The 17,703-nt window shown below is 52.1% G+C and overlaps 1 protein-coding gene across 2 annotated transcripts in view; it reads left to right on the top strand.

The window, feature by feature from the left end:
• The window catches only part of ACBD6 (acyl-CoA binding domain containing 6), an 85,214-nt gene extending 69,901 nt beyond the window's left edge, over positions 1–15,313 (top strand). Inside the window, exons 7-9 of one of the 2 annotated variants that reach the window (XR_014617379.1) lie at positions 8,186–8,328; positions 11,006–11,036; positions 15,000–15,094. Coding sequence is in view for 1 of the 2 variants with exons in the window: in XM_084266032.1 (XP_084122158.1) it covers positions 11,006–11,036; positions 15,000–15,154 (186 nt within the window). In the remaining variant the exon portion in view is untranslated. Of the gene's footprint in view, positions 1–8,185; positions 8,329–11,005; positions 11,037–14,999 lie in introns of both variants that reach the window. The other variant, XM_084266032.1, reaches the window with a different exon arrangement.
• The last annotated feature ends 2,390 nt before the right edge of the window (positions 15,314–17,703 follow it).

Genomic DNA, 17,703 nt, shown 5'->3' with positions numbered 1-17,703 from the left:
ACTTGGAAGAGCAAAAGGATGCCCTTAGCTGGTAGCATTTCTGATGAAAGACTGAAACCTCAGCATGCCCTTAACTTTATGGGTTTCAGCATAGTTTTTGTCTCAAAATAAGTAAAGGTTCCCCTGTGGAACATTATATCTGCAGTTTGTTTCCATCAGTCAGCAAGATTAATGTATCGACACTTACTGCAGAGGGGGCTCTGGGGATTGATCATGGGAGATACGAAGCCTTTCACCTCAGGGTCACTGGTTCAGCTCTGCCCCACGTCGCTCACCACCACCAGTACCTGCCATCTGCTCCTCCCGAGCCATCCGCCCAGAGCGAAATGGGCTGGTCCCAGTTTTGGGCACCAGGGACAGATGTCTGGGTCTCAGCGGGATCCCTGGGAGTAGGAAATGGGACGGACCCACTCAGTTCAGCCTCAGCATTCGCCTCAGACTGAGCAGCACCAGGGAACTTGACCTTCTGCCGCACTTGTACGACCCGTGAATGGCGAACCTGTTATCCCTGCCCTGTGCAGAATAACTCATCCGAGAAGCAGGACATCCCTGAACATAAATCTGTCTGTTGGAAAGTTGGCCACAGTCTTCCCCAGTTGCCTCCAACTTCTTGCTGAATCTCATTAGGAACACCTCTATTATACAGCACAAGCAGGGAGCTGGAGCTGCCTCCAGACATTGAAAGAGCCCTTTAAAGCGAAGATCAATTTTGCATCTCACTAAATAAGTCATGACAGACTACACTGCAAGTACTTAATTCAGCTTTATTTTAACAGCATCGTGGCTCCAGTGAGAAATCCCACTTCCTGGTGTAGTTTGATGCCCTGAGATGGTTTTTGCCAGACATTTTTCATTGTTTTTCTTTAGTATCGACACTTTCTTAATAGCTGTTTTGGGATCCTGACTGGCTGTGAATAAGCAGCACTGAGAAACCTTTTCCCTCTCTGTTTCTCCTTCCATGGAGAAACAGTCCCGACGATTGCAGACTGAGAGGGGAGTTTTCAGACTCGAACACGTAGCTGTACTCGGTGGGGATGATCAAACGAAAGAGCAGCTTCCTGCTTTATGAAATACAAAATGGGAAATCAGCTGCTAGTAACAAGTTGCAGAGGCTGCTAAAAGGCTGCTTGTTGGATGTCGCAGAACAGCAGCCCTTGGGGGTGATGAGCCGGGAGCTTCTTAAGTCAACACGTGCAGTCGGCTTCTCCCTGGCAGTGATCCACTGCCAGGCAGGATCCAGGCTCTGATGCCTTCCCTCTCTGGCAGACGGCTGTGTGTGTGCGAACGTCCTCTCTAATTCCAGATTAGCCACAAAAAGGAGTCGTTGTCCTTAAGAGAGGCGTGCTTGGGAAGGAGAGGCTGTCTGGAGGCTGCAGGGCACGTCCCTATCCTGAGATGCTCTAAGATGTCTGAGCAAGGTCCCCTGGTCTGTTGGGGTTTTCTAAAGAAGCAGGAAAAAGGAAAAAAAAAACCCAAATAAATAAAAGTGCTTTTCAAGCTGAGGGCCGTGGGCTGTTGTAACTCAGCTGCACAGCTACGCCAGGCTTCCCCAAGCTTGGCTTAATAAAATCCAGCTCTGATGTAGTGAGTTCAGAGGACAGTTCAGACTGTCTCAACGTGGAAGGTTTGGGTTTTTGCACACCAAGCCGAGGAAGGTTTATGAGACCAAACCAGATTCTCTGGAGCCTTCATCCTCACCTGCTCCTCCTGCCACGTGTGATGTGGCCATGTTTTTATCGCGACCACCCCTGCAGCCATCATGATACCGTGACCTCCCTGGCAGAGCTCCCACCCGCGTGGGAAAAGAGATTGTTTCCAAAGTCCAGCATCCCTTCAGATCAGTATAAGCCCTGCTTGCCTTGAAGGCAGAGAGGGCTGAGGTGAACTGAGCAGCAGCAGCAACCCGCTCAGCTCCCGCTGTCTCCCGTCCAACCTGCTAAATTTAGCAGCCTAATCAATCTTCTGTCTCTTTAATCAGGTGGAGCAAGTGGCATGTCGACTTGCTGGTTGATGCTGGATCCAATCCTGGTCACAGCGCTTCCAGCCCCTCAGTAGTGGCTGAGGGGAGCCAGATGCAGGGGGGAGCAGTGTGTCTGGATAGGCCACCGCGGCAGCGCTTCCACTTAATCCCTCTGCTCCCGTCCACACGTGCTGTCCTGATATCCGACAGCCGGTCCCACGCGGGCACAGTGCCAGCAGTGACTTTACAGGCTTTGTGGCAGAGATTATTTAAAGGAGATTAACCCTTCTAAACCCCTTAGATTTTAATTATTTCTGTATGTATTTATAAAACCTGCAGTCTGCTAGTTCCAGGGCACGACTGCCCCAGTCCCCATCCTTAACCTGGATTCGGGAATATGTGATGCTGGACAAGGTCTGGACCGGACAGGAGTCATTTGACTTATTTATTGCCATTCAGAAACAATTCACAATCCGGGATGAAAACGAAACGTTACAATTTCAAATTTTAAAAGGGGCTAATAATTCAATTGACTTTAAAATCTTAGCGCTGACACGGCGATAATTGAATTGTTCAAGTCAACGTGGCATCTCTCACTAATTGTTTTGGTTAAGGCAGCTCTGTTGTTAATTGCCTCCCCGCTGCCCATGTTGTGAGCGCAGAGCACCCCGCTTCTCTCGGAGGACGGGGCTGACGCGTTGGCAGCCAGCAGAAGGAAGGCTTCTTCTTTCAGTCAATCTCTGAGCAAATTTTTAATATGCCTGTGAATGCTGTGAAGTGCTGAAGCCTGGAAAACTGCCATGCCTAACAGGTACTCTTAAAAGGAGGAGGAGGAAGAAAAAGGTGTACACCTCCATCCTTTCACACTGGGCTTTTCATTAGTGATGGGCTGATTGGGGCAGGGGGGAGGGTTAGAGTTAAGGAGCAGTGGAGGGAACGTTTCTATTCTGCTTGTGAAATCCATACTGGAAATACCTTATTGCTGTTTCCCAGAGCAGCCTGGCTGACCTCAGGTGCTGCACACCTCAGGAGGCGGGAAGAACAGTAGAGGAGCTGGTGAGCCATCCCCACTGGGACTGCTGGCTCCAGCGACCTCCTGTCAATGTGGGTGACAGCCCTGGTGTGGGTACTGCAGCTCTAGTTCTCTACGTTCTCTGTGTGTTGCCACTGGAAAAACAGAAAGACAATTCTCAAATGTCTACCTGGTTTGTAAATGAAAGAATTAGCAACAAAGAAAACCCAGAGCATTGTGGACCCCAGTTATCGGAGAAGAAACTAGGTCGTTTTGAGTGCATTTCTTAAGATCAGATGATTTTTATTTATTCTTGTCTCTGGAGCGAGGAGATAAATGCAGACAGTGCCAAAGAGTCCATAAATAAATTTTGGTCTTGCAGAAGCTCTTTAATATGCACCCAGCCCTGCTTCTGTAGTAGTGAATGTTTGACCAGTAGCAATTAATTTCTTATCGCAGTCTTTCTATGAGGTAAGAAAACATTAATGTCTTCATTAGAGAACAGGAGCTCTCCGAGAGCCGGCAAGGCACCCGGCTTCTCCCCCCTGCCCTGTGGCTTGCCAAGAGGTGTCCGATGGGGAAGGCATGGCAGCGATGCCTCTCCTCCTGCAGCCAGGATCCAGACAGATCCGTCCTCCCAATCGAACAGACGCAGGAGGCGTTCGGTATCTGTGTATTTCAGAACTAACATCGTTAAGCTGATGAATTTCCAAGGCGCTTGCTGCGCACAGGATTTCCTTTAAGGACAGGTGGTAACGGAGAGAAGAATAATTAAGGTCCCTGCTCCAAACCTCTCCTGTCTAGGAAGAATGGGAAGAGGGTTTCTTACAAACCCAGCCTTACGTAAAATAACCTACGGTCCCGTAGCACCGAAATGATCAGGCAAAGCGTCCTGGGGGTTAGTAGATCTTTTCTCCTTTAAACGGGTAGGACCCGCACATTCAGCCCCAGGGAGGGGGAGCGGGGAAGCAACGGGTTAAATTTCGGGGCTGTAGAAGCAGATTGTGTTTTCCTTCTATGATGTGGGCTGACAAGACATCAGTATTCTATTCATCTGTTGGGAATTAGGCTGTTAATCCAATCAATGACTCTTGAGCGAGCAGCAGCCTGCCTCCCCACTGGGGAACAATCGGATCAGACGGGGAGATTGTTTAAGAGCACAGCGCGGTCCCGGTGTCAGGTGGAATTTCCAAGCATTCCCTAGTGAATTGGGGATGGGAAAGCTGTCTCAGCCCATTTATCCTGCCCCTTAAATAACCAGGTATCTGCCTCAGCCACGCTAAAGTGATAAAGCAGTGTGAGAGCTACTAACTTTTACGCGGGCGGGGGCAGGGAAGCACCCCGAGAAGAGCGATTTTAGGAATGATGTCCTGTTTTAGCCCATGTTTCCCTTTTCATGGTTCTGTTGGCTCAGTGGCAGCCTGTGACACTTGTTACGGCACTTTTGATTCCCGGGCTGAGGAAGCCAGCAGCTTGTTTGATGACCAGAAAGATGCCTGATGTTGGGAGTAACAAATAGCGAATATCCTTTGCAGCAGCCTATAGATGTGTGCATAGAAATACTCAGCTGTGCTTTGCTGGCTGGAAAATCGGGGTGCAAATGCACAATAGCAAAACAGCCCTGAAGAGTTTTGGGGTTGCTGTGTGGATTCAGAAATCAGTTTGTTCTGCAATTAAAGGCAGCCATGTCCACGGTGGGATATGGAGAGTCTGTATCTGTGCCAGCAGCACTCCATGCTGATGACAGTAGACGTGATAAATCCCATTGAAATTGCACTTGGAAATTTAGGTGCACCACCAGTTAGGAAACTAGGGCGATGAGGGATTAGCGTAACCCTGGCACGCTGAACTCCTCGGGACAGTGGCATTTGGGTGCATTAGCAGATGTGGGCTTCAACAGGGAGCAAGGGACGGTCCCTGGCCATCATATTCTCTCTGAGCTTTCTTAGATCTGGTTTTAACAACAGCTCTGCAAGTGGAGGGCTCCTCCAAATTAGTGCACCAAAATGATTTCAGGAGTACAAGCTTGGTTGCGAAAGGGGAGGTCCCCAGGCAGAAAGAGCCCCAGCTCGGAGGCTTGGCTTTAGAGGGCTTCAACATCCCTCTTCCCATGATCGTAATTTTGAATCAAACAAAAGCTAATGCAATTTTCTTTGCCTTTCAGTAACAGGTTGTGCTGTGAGGCTCCATGCCATTAGAAATGTAATAATTGCTTCTCTATGCAGATCTAATTTATCCATGAGGCACTTAGAAGATAGGCCAGGCGATAGCCTGGCAGCAGGCTCAGGAGAAGGGCCCAAGAGGTGATGCTAAAGATCTGTCTAGCACCTTCCATCTTTACAGATGTCTTCTAGCACAGTGCAGGCAAAGGTCTGAATGGGAGGACAGGGGCAGAGGAGAGGAGAGCTCTTGGAGGACAGCTCAGTAAGAGCTACCCAATGTGCAAGGGAGGTGCAAGAGTTAATCAGGGAACCAAACTGCGCTTGTTAGTCTGGGCTGTTTGCAACCCCCAAACAAGAGCTGCCTGCGATCGGGTACGTGAATTTGGGTTTTGCTTCTGCTAGAGATTGCTTCTGTATCCTTTGTCCCACAGCGTTCATCCTCCAGGAGTGCCTGAGCCACCTTCCAGCTGGTAGGAAGGATGCACATCCTGATGGCTCACAACAGCCTAGGCCAAGGAGTGCTTCACAAACACCGGCTAACTGGTCACCCTCTTAGGGGCCACCCAGTTTGAAAAATAGGGAGAGAATGTGAAAGTCTGCTTTGGTTTCCTGGGGTTGGAGCTATTTGAGACTCTGGATGTTCTGGTACAAAGCTGTTTGTTAGATGGTCTTACTTCTCAAATCACACTGCCTCTGGTAGTGCCTGTCTGCTTTGGTGGCACAAGCATTCACTTCATGTTTCCAACCCCAGGCTGCTGGGTGCTAAAGCAGCATGTCAGTGACAATAAAGGCTGTCGTGGGGCCATCCTCTGAGCCGTCCGGTGGGCTTCAGACTGGTTTCATTAGCCTGCGTCAGCTGGCTTTGCATTTCGATGGGTACTGGCATGTCAGGTCTGGTTTGCTTTTAACTGCAGTCTCACCCTCAGTCGTCTTGGGGAGAAAACTTGAGAGAGAGAGAAAAAGATGATGAGGTTAAAGTAAATTGTTGGGAAGTTGAAGTCTGAAGTGGAAATAAATGAGAAATAAAACCCTTTTTAAAAGTGGAGGGAAGTATTTTCTTGCTATTTTTCATCTCCCTGGCTTGAGTGAGTGTGTGTCGGGAGGCTGCAGAGATTTATATTCACAGCTTCTAAGCACCAGTGCTTGTTCAGGCGCTGTATTATTCTAGCCCTTTTTATTCACTCACCTTCTAAAGATGGAGCGTAAATATTTATCTTCCCTCCGGCCCATCCATGCTGCCCAGGACCCAGCTGTTAAACACTCTTATCACCTCATCGGTCTTATCTCCTGTGATCCCTGCCAATGTTTGGAGTCCCTCAATGGGAACAAGCCTCCACAGTGCCATGAGCCAACAGAAGCAAGCAGTGATGTGGAGGCAGGGATACCTTAAAATAGAGTCCCTCAAAGAGAGAGGTTAGTGGGTGCCCATGTTTTCTGCCATGCTTTTCATGCTCAAGGGGTCTGTGCTTGGAGGTGTGATTGAAGGCAGGGAGGTGAGGTCTGGGTGAGGGCCAGCACTCAAGGAGGTGTAGACCCTCACAGCTGGTGCATAGGGCTGTCCAGCCCCAGCTTCATCACCCATAATGGGTCTAACTGGACCCAAGTTCAACCAAGTAAATGGTTTTGGGTTTCTTCTTTCTGTACTTGCACTAAATAAAGCAGAGGAGATGGAGGAAGAGCCGGTGTCTCCCTCAGGGCCACTCTCCCGCTCACAGAGGTTCCACATGCATCTCCGAGAGCCAGCATGGCAGGTCTGGGAGATGGATGTTTATATAGCACTGTTTTAAAAACCCTCCCATGAAACCAGCATGGCCAGCCAGCCTCCACTGGCACATCAAGGTCTGCTGGCCATGGCAGGGCAGTGAGGATTGTGGTGTATAGCATCTCAGCAGGTCTCAGCCAAGATACTTCCATATCCCTACCCCTCAGTACATCCAGGAACCTTGTGTTAGGTTAAGCAGGGTGCAGAAATTCCTAAGGAAGAACATGGGATGGCAACACCAATATAATCCTATCACTCATAAGACAAAATTACCGTGCACTAGCCATAGGACCACTTAGCAGATAAGACCATCTGCGCTTGGTCCATCTTCTCTCATTTCTCCTGCTTAAATTTCTTAGGAGCAGAGCACAATCCTGTTATCCAATAAGTTACCCACTGGTAGCTGGATTTTCATTGAGTGACATCTGTCGCAGCCCATGGACGTAGGGGGTACCAATGATTTTGTAGCATCTTTGTTTTGATGGGTTAGTTAGATGTGGACATTTAGGGTTATTTTTTAAGTATTTGGAAGCACTTTCATCTCCCTTGAAGGCTCAGCTGTCGTCCTTCCACGACCAGACTGTCCAGGGGCTGTAGAAGGCACCAGTGATGGCACACAGTGTTAGGAGGCAAGGGGAAAGCTTGGCAACGATCTGCTGTTGGCCAATAACCTGCGTGCATGGGACTGAGCGCTCCTAAATTTGAGTGCCTAATAGTCTTGCCTTCCTTTCTGGATGTTTTCTTCCTGCCTGTGTGGGTTCTGCCCCTTCCATGAGCTCCTTGTTTTTATAGACAGGGTCTGCTAAAAGGGCTGTGGGACCTGCCAACACCTTGCAAGGTGAAAGCAAAGCTTCACAGAAGCATTTACTGCTGCTTTGAGCTTGGCCTCTTCCCATTCCGCATTGGGGTCCACTGAATCAGAGCTGGGATTCTTCTTTCTTTTAACCTGCCGCATTGACATTATTCCAGCTGATGTGTGATGTTGAAAGGATGTTTCTTGGAGGCGTCCTGGCACAGAGTGGAGCTCAGCGTTGGCCCCGAGCTGCCCATCTCTTCCTGACATCAGCTGCCCTGCTCAGCACTTTCTCCTTGTGCTCCAGCCATGCTTCACAAGCTCGTATTCAGGGAGGGGGGAGTCACTAACTTCTTTTAACCCACCTGAGCACAGATTAATAATGCATCGTGATTCCCTAACTTTCCATGGGCAGGGTTTGGGAATAACTGGTTACAGTATTCAGGTTCTTGCATTACATATTTACCAAATGGTTGGTTTGGGTGTGTATTGGCAGACTCTGGGTCTCCGGCAGCTCTCTGCTGATAACAGCACTTCTGTTAGCTGGAAGCTCAGCTGGAGAGAGAAAAAGGAACCGGTCATGACAAACATCCCCCTCTGACGCGGTGCATTGTATAGAACGAACCAACAGATATCCTGGTGAGTCTGATGGAGAAAAATTAGCTTCCCCCTTGCTTGCTAGCCAGATGAGCAAAGCAGCCTGTCCGATGCTCACCGGCACCTCTGCATTCCTCCCAGCTGTGCAGGATATGCTTGGGACACCTTGGCAGTGATCCTGGAATGGGCTGGTGACATTTGCCAGTGCCCTGGTCAGGGTACAGCGGGGTGAGGAGAGAGGCTGTGGCAGGCTGCACCTATCCTCTCGCTGTTTGGAGTCTTTCACCCAGGCAGAAGCACTTCCTGAGAGAAAACCACTCCGCACCTCTCCTGGGATGCTCCAGAAGCCACTGCTTCCTGTCACGCGTCGGCCGGCCACAATCCATCTCCAGACTGCTTCTGTGCGTTGTAAAGCCAACATTTCCCCCGCCTGGCAGGCAGTATGCATCTCACGTAAGCTCCGCAACTGGAGCGCTAATCCTCGCTGTCACGGCATCTCTTCCATTAGTTCCCAGGTGTGACCATTGTGCTGGAGGCTCAGCACTGCCGTACCTGCAGCCAAGCGCCGTGCGTGGAGCACATCGGGCTCCGATTAACCATGGTGCTCCAAAAAGCCAAATCAAAGAAGGGTTGAGATCAGCAGCCTCCAAGAGGGCATTTCAAGGCCCTTAGTGAGTGACCAGGCTGGAGCTTTTTTCCATTTACCTGGATTAAAATTTGTCACAGGGAAAATACGAGCAAATAGCGTAGCATCTGAGAGCTATAACGGCCAGCATTCGGCCAGCTGGCGGGCTCAAAGGCGGTGGGGGGCGCAGGGGGGAGCCCCCACGGCGTAAATAAAGCGTAAGCACTGCTTGCTTAGCTTTGGATTAGAAGTTATTTTTAAAAACCACACTGGCATTAGAGAGACATGTTTGGGATGCCGGGACTCTCACTCTCTTCTTAGTCCCGTTCACCTGCAGGTTTTGTCAGCCACCGTTTTGAAGGCAGCAGTGGAGGGGGGGAGCTTCCAATCCCCCAGCGCACACACAGCTGCGTGTTTGAAAGCCTGTCTTCCCAATAACTTGATCATAGCGCTTCTGCTCCCTCTTCCCCAGTCCTGCTCTCTGTAATGTTAAAATCAGTGCCAGCCCCATCACTCCTTAGAACAGACACGTGCTTAAGGACCACTCGGTGACTCAGACTCACCGTGTTAGTGTGGAATAATCAGTGGGTGCCACCCTCCATCCCCCTCCAGAGAGGAAGTGCCCTCAAATGTTGGTGTGAGGGCCACAAACAGGGTGTAGCAGCATGCAGAAGGAGACATCTTGCCCACACACCCCTCTTTTCAAAGATGTGAAAGGGATGTTTTCCTGTTTTCCTGCCCTCCTTTTCCCTTTCCCCTGCTCCAGAATCCACGGTGGGCTGTAGAATTTGCACCTTAATCCCAAAGATGATGGTAATTAAAAACTTAAGTCTCTATAAACAGATGCAAATAAATTAAAGAGGCAAAGGACTGAATTAGAGGCTAATCCCAGAGGGGTAGTGAAAGCAAAGGGGCCGGTAATTCTTTCCTGCTGGTATTTCTCCGTCTCACACAGCAGGACAAGGCTGCAGCAGGATGAGAGGTGCCCGGGATGTGCTGTGTGTGTGCCAACCACTCACTGGCAAAGCTCTGCCTGTGCTTGCTGAGTGCGGGGACGGGACGCGCTTCCCAAACTGTGGCAGCTGACGCCGTGACGTACGTGTTAGCTCAGAGAGGGAGCCGTGGGATGACGTGTTCAAATCGCAGGGTTGGCTTTGCCCTTGAGCCATACGTGTTTTGCAAGAGTGAGTCTGACAACCAGCTCTTGTTCCCGAGCGCTGTGTGTAGCCCCTTCCTCACCTTCATCCCACAGGAATGCCAGCAGCCCACCAGAAGTGACCTGGGCTTTGGGACCTGAATCCTGAAGGGCGAGGACCCAAGATGTATTCAGCTAGGAGAAAAGTGGGGGGAGTTTCTTGCCCCGTTTGTCCTCCTTGCGCTGAGCTGTGCCGGCATCATAGTGCTTTGCCTTTCTCTTGAATGGCTGGGATAGGCTGTGCTTGCCCAGAAGCTCTCTGTAGGCTCTCCTGGCAGGACAATGGGAATGGAGTGAAGCTGAAGGAGGGAAGGGTTAGATGAGATATTAGGGGGAAGTTATTTACAGAGAGAGTGGTGAGGGGCTGGAATTGGCTGCCCAGAGAGGTGGTGAGTGCCCCATCCCTGGGGGTGTTCAAGGCCAGGTTGGATGGGGTCCCAGACAACCTTGTGTAGATCCAGACCTGGATGTTGGTGGCCCTGACTGTGGCAGGGGGTTGGAACTCTGTGATCCTTGGGGTCCCTTCCAACCCCGGCCAGTCTATGATTTCCAGAGGCGCATTGAAGCAGTGGGATTAGCGAAGGTCCCAGAGTAAGGCTGTAGGGATTGAAATCCTTCCGTTTTATGGGCCAGAAGTGATCACGCTAGGAACTGAATTATGCTCATGTCATGATGTGATGCAGCTCTCGTGTGTGGATGGGTATTGATTATCCATCAATACGGATTGATGGCGGATGATGAGTCAAAGCCTGGCTGCCAGGTAGCTGAGTGTCCTGGGCTGTTTGTCTAGTCAATTAAAATATTACTGTGGTTCATCTTATGTGTTTAAAACTGGGATTCACTTCCATCCTCATGCCGTTACCTATACCTCTAAACTCAAGTCTCTCTCTCTTTTTCAGGACGGGGAAGGCCAGACCGCACTCCATTACGGTAAGTTGCCTCTCGGCCTCGGTGTTCCCCCTTCTCAAGAAGGATTTTGCAGCTGGAGTAAATGCAAATTTCAGCAGATATATGAGCTGGGAAGCTGGATTTGATTAACCAGCGGCTCCCTGCACCGGCAAATCCGTGTGGTGTGAATAGGAGCCCTGGGAGAAGTGGCAAGGAACACTGCTGTCCTCCCTTCATGGTCCTCTGTGAATGATGCCTTAAAGCCTCCTCTTTCCCTCAGTTCATGATGCAGAAATTGTCCTGTGTGCCTGTGGCCCCCTGGGATGCGGCTGTGGTACCTCCAGCCCCAGCTTTGGTTAGAGGATGCTGAGATGTAGAGTAGGGTCTGTGCTGCCTTTAGAAGCTTACACCAGTGAGGGGGAGAGGACGAGCAAGGCAGCCTTCCCCTCCTCACGTCCTGGTGCCAGACCTCTCTGACGGTGGCTGGGAGAGCAGCAGCTTCTCTGCTTCCAGAACCAGCAGAGCTGACTTACACTTTGTGTCCCTCCTGTGCTGACGTGTGAATCAGATCAGAGGTTTTTGCGGCAATCCTTTTAATGGAAAGATTGTTCCATCTCCAGATGAGACGAGCGGAGGCGAAAGCGACACGTTAGGGGGTGCTGAGGTGCAGAGGAATAGGGCGGTGCTGGTGTGCAGGGAGCAGGGAGATGCATCGGTTTAGCCTACATCACAGCTTGCTCTGAAATGAAGACATGCCGGTTCTTATTTTATCCCCTCTCTCCTGATGGCTGTTGCTGTGTGATTAGGAGCACACATGTCATCCCGAGGTGTTTGCATCCCTTTCTCCCTGATGCTCTCTCCACGAAGACACTGACAGCCCAGCAAAACCACTCTGCAGAGCCTGTCAGCCCAGGGTGCAGCATTCCACCCTGGATCTGAGCTACCAGGTTCCAGGGCCCCCTGGACTGAGATTGGAATTCCAACAGCGTACGATTTCCTGCCTCCCTGCCCCGTGTCATCTTCCCCATAGGATGCTGCATTTTTCCAGTTCTTACCCTTCTGGAGTGGCACATCTGTTGCTTAGTGCTCAGTGCCCCTTTCTCTGCCCAGCCCATTCCAAATTTTCTCTCTCCTGGGACAATGCTCAAACCCCCCCATCCCAGCTCCCCGCTCTGGCACTGACCCCCGCTTGCTGAGGGATGTGCAGGGGATTACAGTAGCCTCTGCAGAAGCACATGTGTGAATCATCCAAGAGCAGCTGCTTCAAGCAAGCCCAGTACATGAGTGTCGAGGACAGGGGTGCACCACCTCAACCCCTTTGCAGGTGGATCGCCCCATCTGGTTGTTTGACATGAGCTAGCCAACAGCCCCGATTTAATCACCATTACTTCAGAGAGGGCTTCTCTGAGCCACCCTCCAGCTCAGATGTCTCCATAATGTCTGTAGTTTGTTTTCTCCCAATGTTTTAAGTGTCACACTTTTTTCTTCCCTCCCTGTACATCATCCTTGGAGAAGCCTCTTTGGGCCACCAACACACAAGTGCCCACGCATGCCTGGGCTGTCCCTGACTGACCATCGCTGCACCCAGGCTGTCCTCATTCCCTTACTTAGCTGAGCCAGTCATAAATCACGACGATCTGGAAAGAGCTTTGTTAAATTATTCACTGGGACAGGCTGCCCAGGCGTTGTGGAGTCTCCTTCTCTGGAGACATCCAAGACCTGTCTGGATGTGCCTCCCTGTGCGACTTTTCCTAGGGACCCTGCTTTGGCAGGGGGGCTTGGACTCGAGCTCTGGATCTCCCTTCCCACCACTACAATTCTGTGAGCCTGTGAGATGAGTGGATGGTTTAGATTTGAGTGGCTCTTGTCCCGGAAGGAGAATTCCCTGAGCAAGCCTCCTGACATGCCTTGGTAAGCACTTTGTACCCATGCCATTAATTCCAGCCCAGCATGAAAACTCGCTGGTGGTGCCAGGTCTTGATAGGGCCTTCACTGGTGTTGGAGCCTGTTTGGGGAAGGGTTAAATCCCGTGAGCAGGGCCAGCAAGGCAGCCGCCACTTTTAGGGTGCCTCTGGTCCCTTTTTATGAGCCGGCATGGCCTGACAGCTGTCCTTGTGGTGACAGCTCTCCTGATTACAGCCCGTGTCAGACTGAATCCTACAGCAGGTTATAAATCCTGCCTCCTTCCAATTGGTGCCGACCCCGGGTTTAATCGGAGGTTAAGTGGAGGCCAGCCGGCAGCGCGCTCCGAAGGCACTGGCTCACCAGTGGGACCCACCGCCAGACCAGCTCCCCTCCGGACCGCAGGCACTGGTCAGTGCCGTGTTGATCAATTTGAGCACCGTCTCCCCACTAAACGGCCCGTTAAGTCTTCAGCTCCTCTCCATCCATCCATCCATCCATCCATCCATCCATCCATCCATCCATCCACCCACCCACTGGGAATACTAAAATCATTGCCGCTGCCTCTCCCAGAGGAAATCAAGGCTTCTCTGAGCGCTTGCCGGCCACGTGGCCGCGGAGTGGGCAGGCTCTGTATCCTCATGGGTGCTTCAGCTTCCCTGCAAAGCACCATCTGTTCGGCTCGTGCTGTGCTGTGGTAGGGCAGTGGGAGGGGATGCTGGAGGGGAAATAAATAATAAAATTTAAAAAAAAAAAAAGGAAAAGAAAAGAAAGAAAGAAAGAAATTCATCATCTGAACCCTGAGGATTAATGGAGTCGGAAGGCGAACTGCGCTGAATGGAAATTCATCTTCCCCCGTGCCAGTGTCAGGGCTGCCGCTCCAGCCCTTGACAAATTGAGGGTCCTGGGGTGCGATAAATCCAGCGGCTCTGCTTATCCCTAGTGATGTCCCCTGCCTGCCCGGGGACACGGGCAGTGACTCCGGCAACACCACACGGGGAAGCCGCCTTTCCCTAGGCGGGCACCGGCTCTCCATCCCCACGAGCTGCCACTGTGGCTTCCTTGACACTCCGGGCGATCTGCTTCCTGCAGCGGTCCTCTGCTGGCACCCCGGGACATTCAGTCCACCCCCCAGCCCCTCAGCTTGGCCTCACCCCCACCTGCTTCCTCCCCACCCCTTTCCCCCCTCTATTTTTTGTTTTATCTTCAGTACAAGCTGCAATCACCGTCAAATTTATTTTAATTAAGCAGAGCTGCTTGTCCCTTTGGGTCAGGGCGAGCTGCAGCATGGTGCAAAAGACACTCTAATTACTGCAGTTAATGGCAAAGGAGAGTCAGTGTGTACGGTCTAAAAGCGCCTGAAATATAATTAAAAGTAACCGCTGCCGGTGTGAGAGGGAGCTGCTGGCTTTGCTGGCGTGTAAGGGCGCTGAGGCTTATCCATGAGGGATAACCTGTGGACTGGGACCTGGGTGGCATGGGAGAGTCTGGCAAGCAGATTAAAAATGGAGCTGAAAGACTTCCTGCGAGGAGAAATGACGGATGAGCGTGGGACTGGCGATGTCCCGCCCGGACATGTGCCTGTGGGGAGGCAGGGAAGGGGCAGGGCTCTGCTGGTGCCTTGTGAGTTATAAATGTGTTGTAACTTCTGGGTACAGGAGCAGGCCGGGAAGGATTTGGGGCTCGCTCTGGTGCTGCAGCAGCCCTGCCCAGGGTCTCTCTCCGGTCCTGGATGTGAAGGAGAATCAGCCGAACCAGGCCCCAGCATCACCACCGCAGCCAGGTGATGCCTGGCAAACTGCCAGGGCTGTGGGGCCACGGTTGTACCCATAACACCCCCACAGCATGCCCAGCGTTTCATCCCATTCGTGCTGGCTTTTCCCTTGCTTTGCACGATGGAAGCCAAAGGCGAAGCGATACACCGAGTACCAAATGCTGCCTCAAGGCGAAAAGAGCTGCTCCTCCTGGCCAGGTGCTGAGGCGGCAGTTACAGCCTCTGGCACGCGCCTGGGAAGTCACCGGCTATGGCACCGGTCCAGAAACCCCCATCACCACCACCTCAGGTCAGGAGCCCCGGACTAACCCTTTCCTTTCTCCCTCCAGCCGCCGCCTGCGAGTTTTTGGACATCGTGGAGCTGTTGCTGAAGTCGGGAGCTGACCCCATGCTGCGGGACCAGGAGGGCTGCCTGCCGGAGGAGGTGACAGACTGTAAAGCCATCTCTTCAGCCCTGCAGCAGCACACTGCCAGCCAGACCTAGCCCTTGGAGGGCGGCAAGAACACCCCTTCTCTTCCCCCGCCACACCCTGAAACACCTTGGCGGGCAGGGCGGTTCGAAGGGGAGCGCTTGGAGCACAGGGTCTGGGTGGGCTCTCCTGGCTGGCGCAGGATGGGAGCAGGGTTTTGCATGCTCTGACATTTACCAGTATTTCAGGGGGAGTGGGTAGGGGTGGGAGCAGGGGAGGGAAGGGGCAGAGGGCCTGAAGAAGCACCCCAACGTTGTTTTAGTGTGTTGAACGCAGGTCCTGCTCCCTATGTCTCCCAGAGCAGCCAGGGCTGAGCAGTCAGCCCCTCTGCGGGGAGGGGAGGGCTGCTGGGCCAGGCAAGACGCTCGGCCCTCCCATTCCAGTTGAGTTTCGGTTTATTATATTTTTCTTTTCCCCTTCTGGATCCTAACAAAAATATAAATAAAAGCAAGGCACAGCGTTGGGACAGAGCCGTGGCATGTTTGTCTTGCGGGGAGTCATATGGATCCTTGGGAGCTCTCAGGGTGAGAGCTCAGTGCTGTTGTAGCCCTTGGAAAGCACCACACACACACTTTCACCCCAGTGAATGGGCTGCGAAAGACAGCAGGGATGTACAGCTGTCCATCCATCCCTCTGGTTCTCACCTAAAAGTGCTTTATAGCTGCTCACCATCCAGTCCCTTTGCAGCACAGCCACCTCCAGGAATAAAAAATGAGACCGTTCCATGGGCTGAGGACTGGCTGGGATGGAGGCACCTGGGAGGTTTGGCCCCTGACAGCTGCTGCTGGCTCCTGACAGCTTTCCCTGACTGAGTTTGCTGCACTGGCTCAAACGCTGCTGGCAGCTGAAGCACCACCACGGCGTGGCTCATGCAGGGACCAAATGGCTTGAGCACCTCAATCAGACATGTGGGTCTGCGGGTCCTCGTCCTCACTGGTTCATTGTTCCACTGACTCAGTACCAGAGGGGAGCAATGAGCCAGGGAGCTGCATTGGTGTCTCTGGTTTGGCTTTTTAAAAAAAAGCCCATTCAGGGTTTGTTTCCTGAAGGCAGATGGAAAAATCGAGCCTGAAGCTGGCTCAACTCCGAACCCCAAGGCCCCACAGTGGCTTCTGCTCCCCCTCACACTGCCCCCAGGACCTGTCGGCAGGTCCCACCACACAGCCGAAACGCGACAGGTGCCGACAGCGACGCCCAGACACTTGTATCCTGATGCAGCTGAAGCGAAGATACCAACGACCGCGAGCTACACCTGGAGCCGTCCTCAGCCTTCGGGATGGGGAACACGGCGGCATTGAGGGTAGGGAGGAGTGAGGCCACCCTTGTTGTGGTGCCATATGGTGCAGGCACTGCCTGGCTTGATGGGTAATTAAAATAAAAACCCCTAAAAAAACCCACCCCTCTGAAAGCAGGGATGAAAAGCAGCAGCAACCACAATGCCCCTGCTTTCAGCGAGCACATTTGGGGGCTGAGCACTCGGCTCCGGAGATGTTTATAGCACTTTAGTTCTGGTTGTGAGGCTGGAGCCTTTCCAAAAAAAGAGGAAAAAAGCTGGGAGGGGGAGGGGGAAAAAAAAATACGGAGCAAGACATATATTATTGTTTATAATCTGCTTTATTCAGCCAAACCGCTCCCAGCAGCCCTGTGGATTGCTGCTTAAATCCCCCGGTGCCTTTAACTACCGATACAGAAAGTGGTTAATGTGCATTCGGCCTAAGCTTGGCATCTACTCCAGGAAATCACTTTAATTGAGACGCATTAAATGTTAAAATGATTAAAATACAGAAAGCCAACATACAGGTGCCCATGGAGGGGTTTGGACCCCCTCCTCACCCACTCCCACTGCCTCCCCCCCCACCCCCAGCACAGCTCTCCCATTTCAGCTGCACCTGCTGAGCACAGCGGTGGGGCAGGGGCACTGTGGGCACCTCATGGTGCCATGGGGCAGGGATGGAGATGCCCACCCCCAAACCCACCCGCCAAAAGCCAGTACTGCTTGTCCCATCCAGGGATGCTGGCTCCTCCAACTGATCAAGACCCCGGGCATCTCGACTCACTTCACACACACCCCCACACCCCCCCCCCCCCCAAAGAGCTGAGGGTGCCAGAGCAGGCAATGCCGACAGCCACCGAGGAAGAATATCCCAAAGCCAGCAGCAGCTAAAGAGCATCCCGAGTTTATTTGCCATCGCTTTCCCTCGAGGTGAGGGGGTGACCATACACATCTCATGCCGATGCACAGGAGGCAGGGTACAAAAGCAATGCCCCAGGCCCAAATTCGGGGGGAGTTTGGCAGTGGGGGAAAGGGGGCAGAATTTCTCCCCAAACACATGGCAATAAATAAGGTTTCATTCTTTGAAATTTTTTTTTATTATTCTTTTTGTTGGGTTTTGTTTTTCTTCCCCCCAAGAAACAAGACTCTCACTTTCCAACCTGTACAAAATTTACACAGCGACGGGAGGAGGCGTTGGGCTTTGTGGAGGGGGATGAGAACAGCAGGCACAGCTCTCTCCCCCACACCCGACCCCCTCCCCAGCAGCCGCCCACGGTGTCCGGCGAAGCC

Source organism: Gallinula chloropus (genome assembly GCF_964237585.1).
Source record: "Gallinula chloropus genome assembly, chromosome: 6".
Taxonomy (NCBI): Eukaryota; Metazoa; Chordata; class Aves; order Gruiformes; family Rallidae; genus Gallinula; species Gallinula chloropus.
Note: the sequence above shows the minus strand (reverse complement) of the source record. Positions and strands in the feature narration are given on the sequence as shown.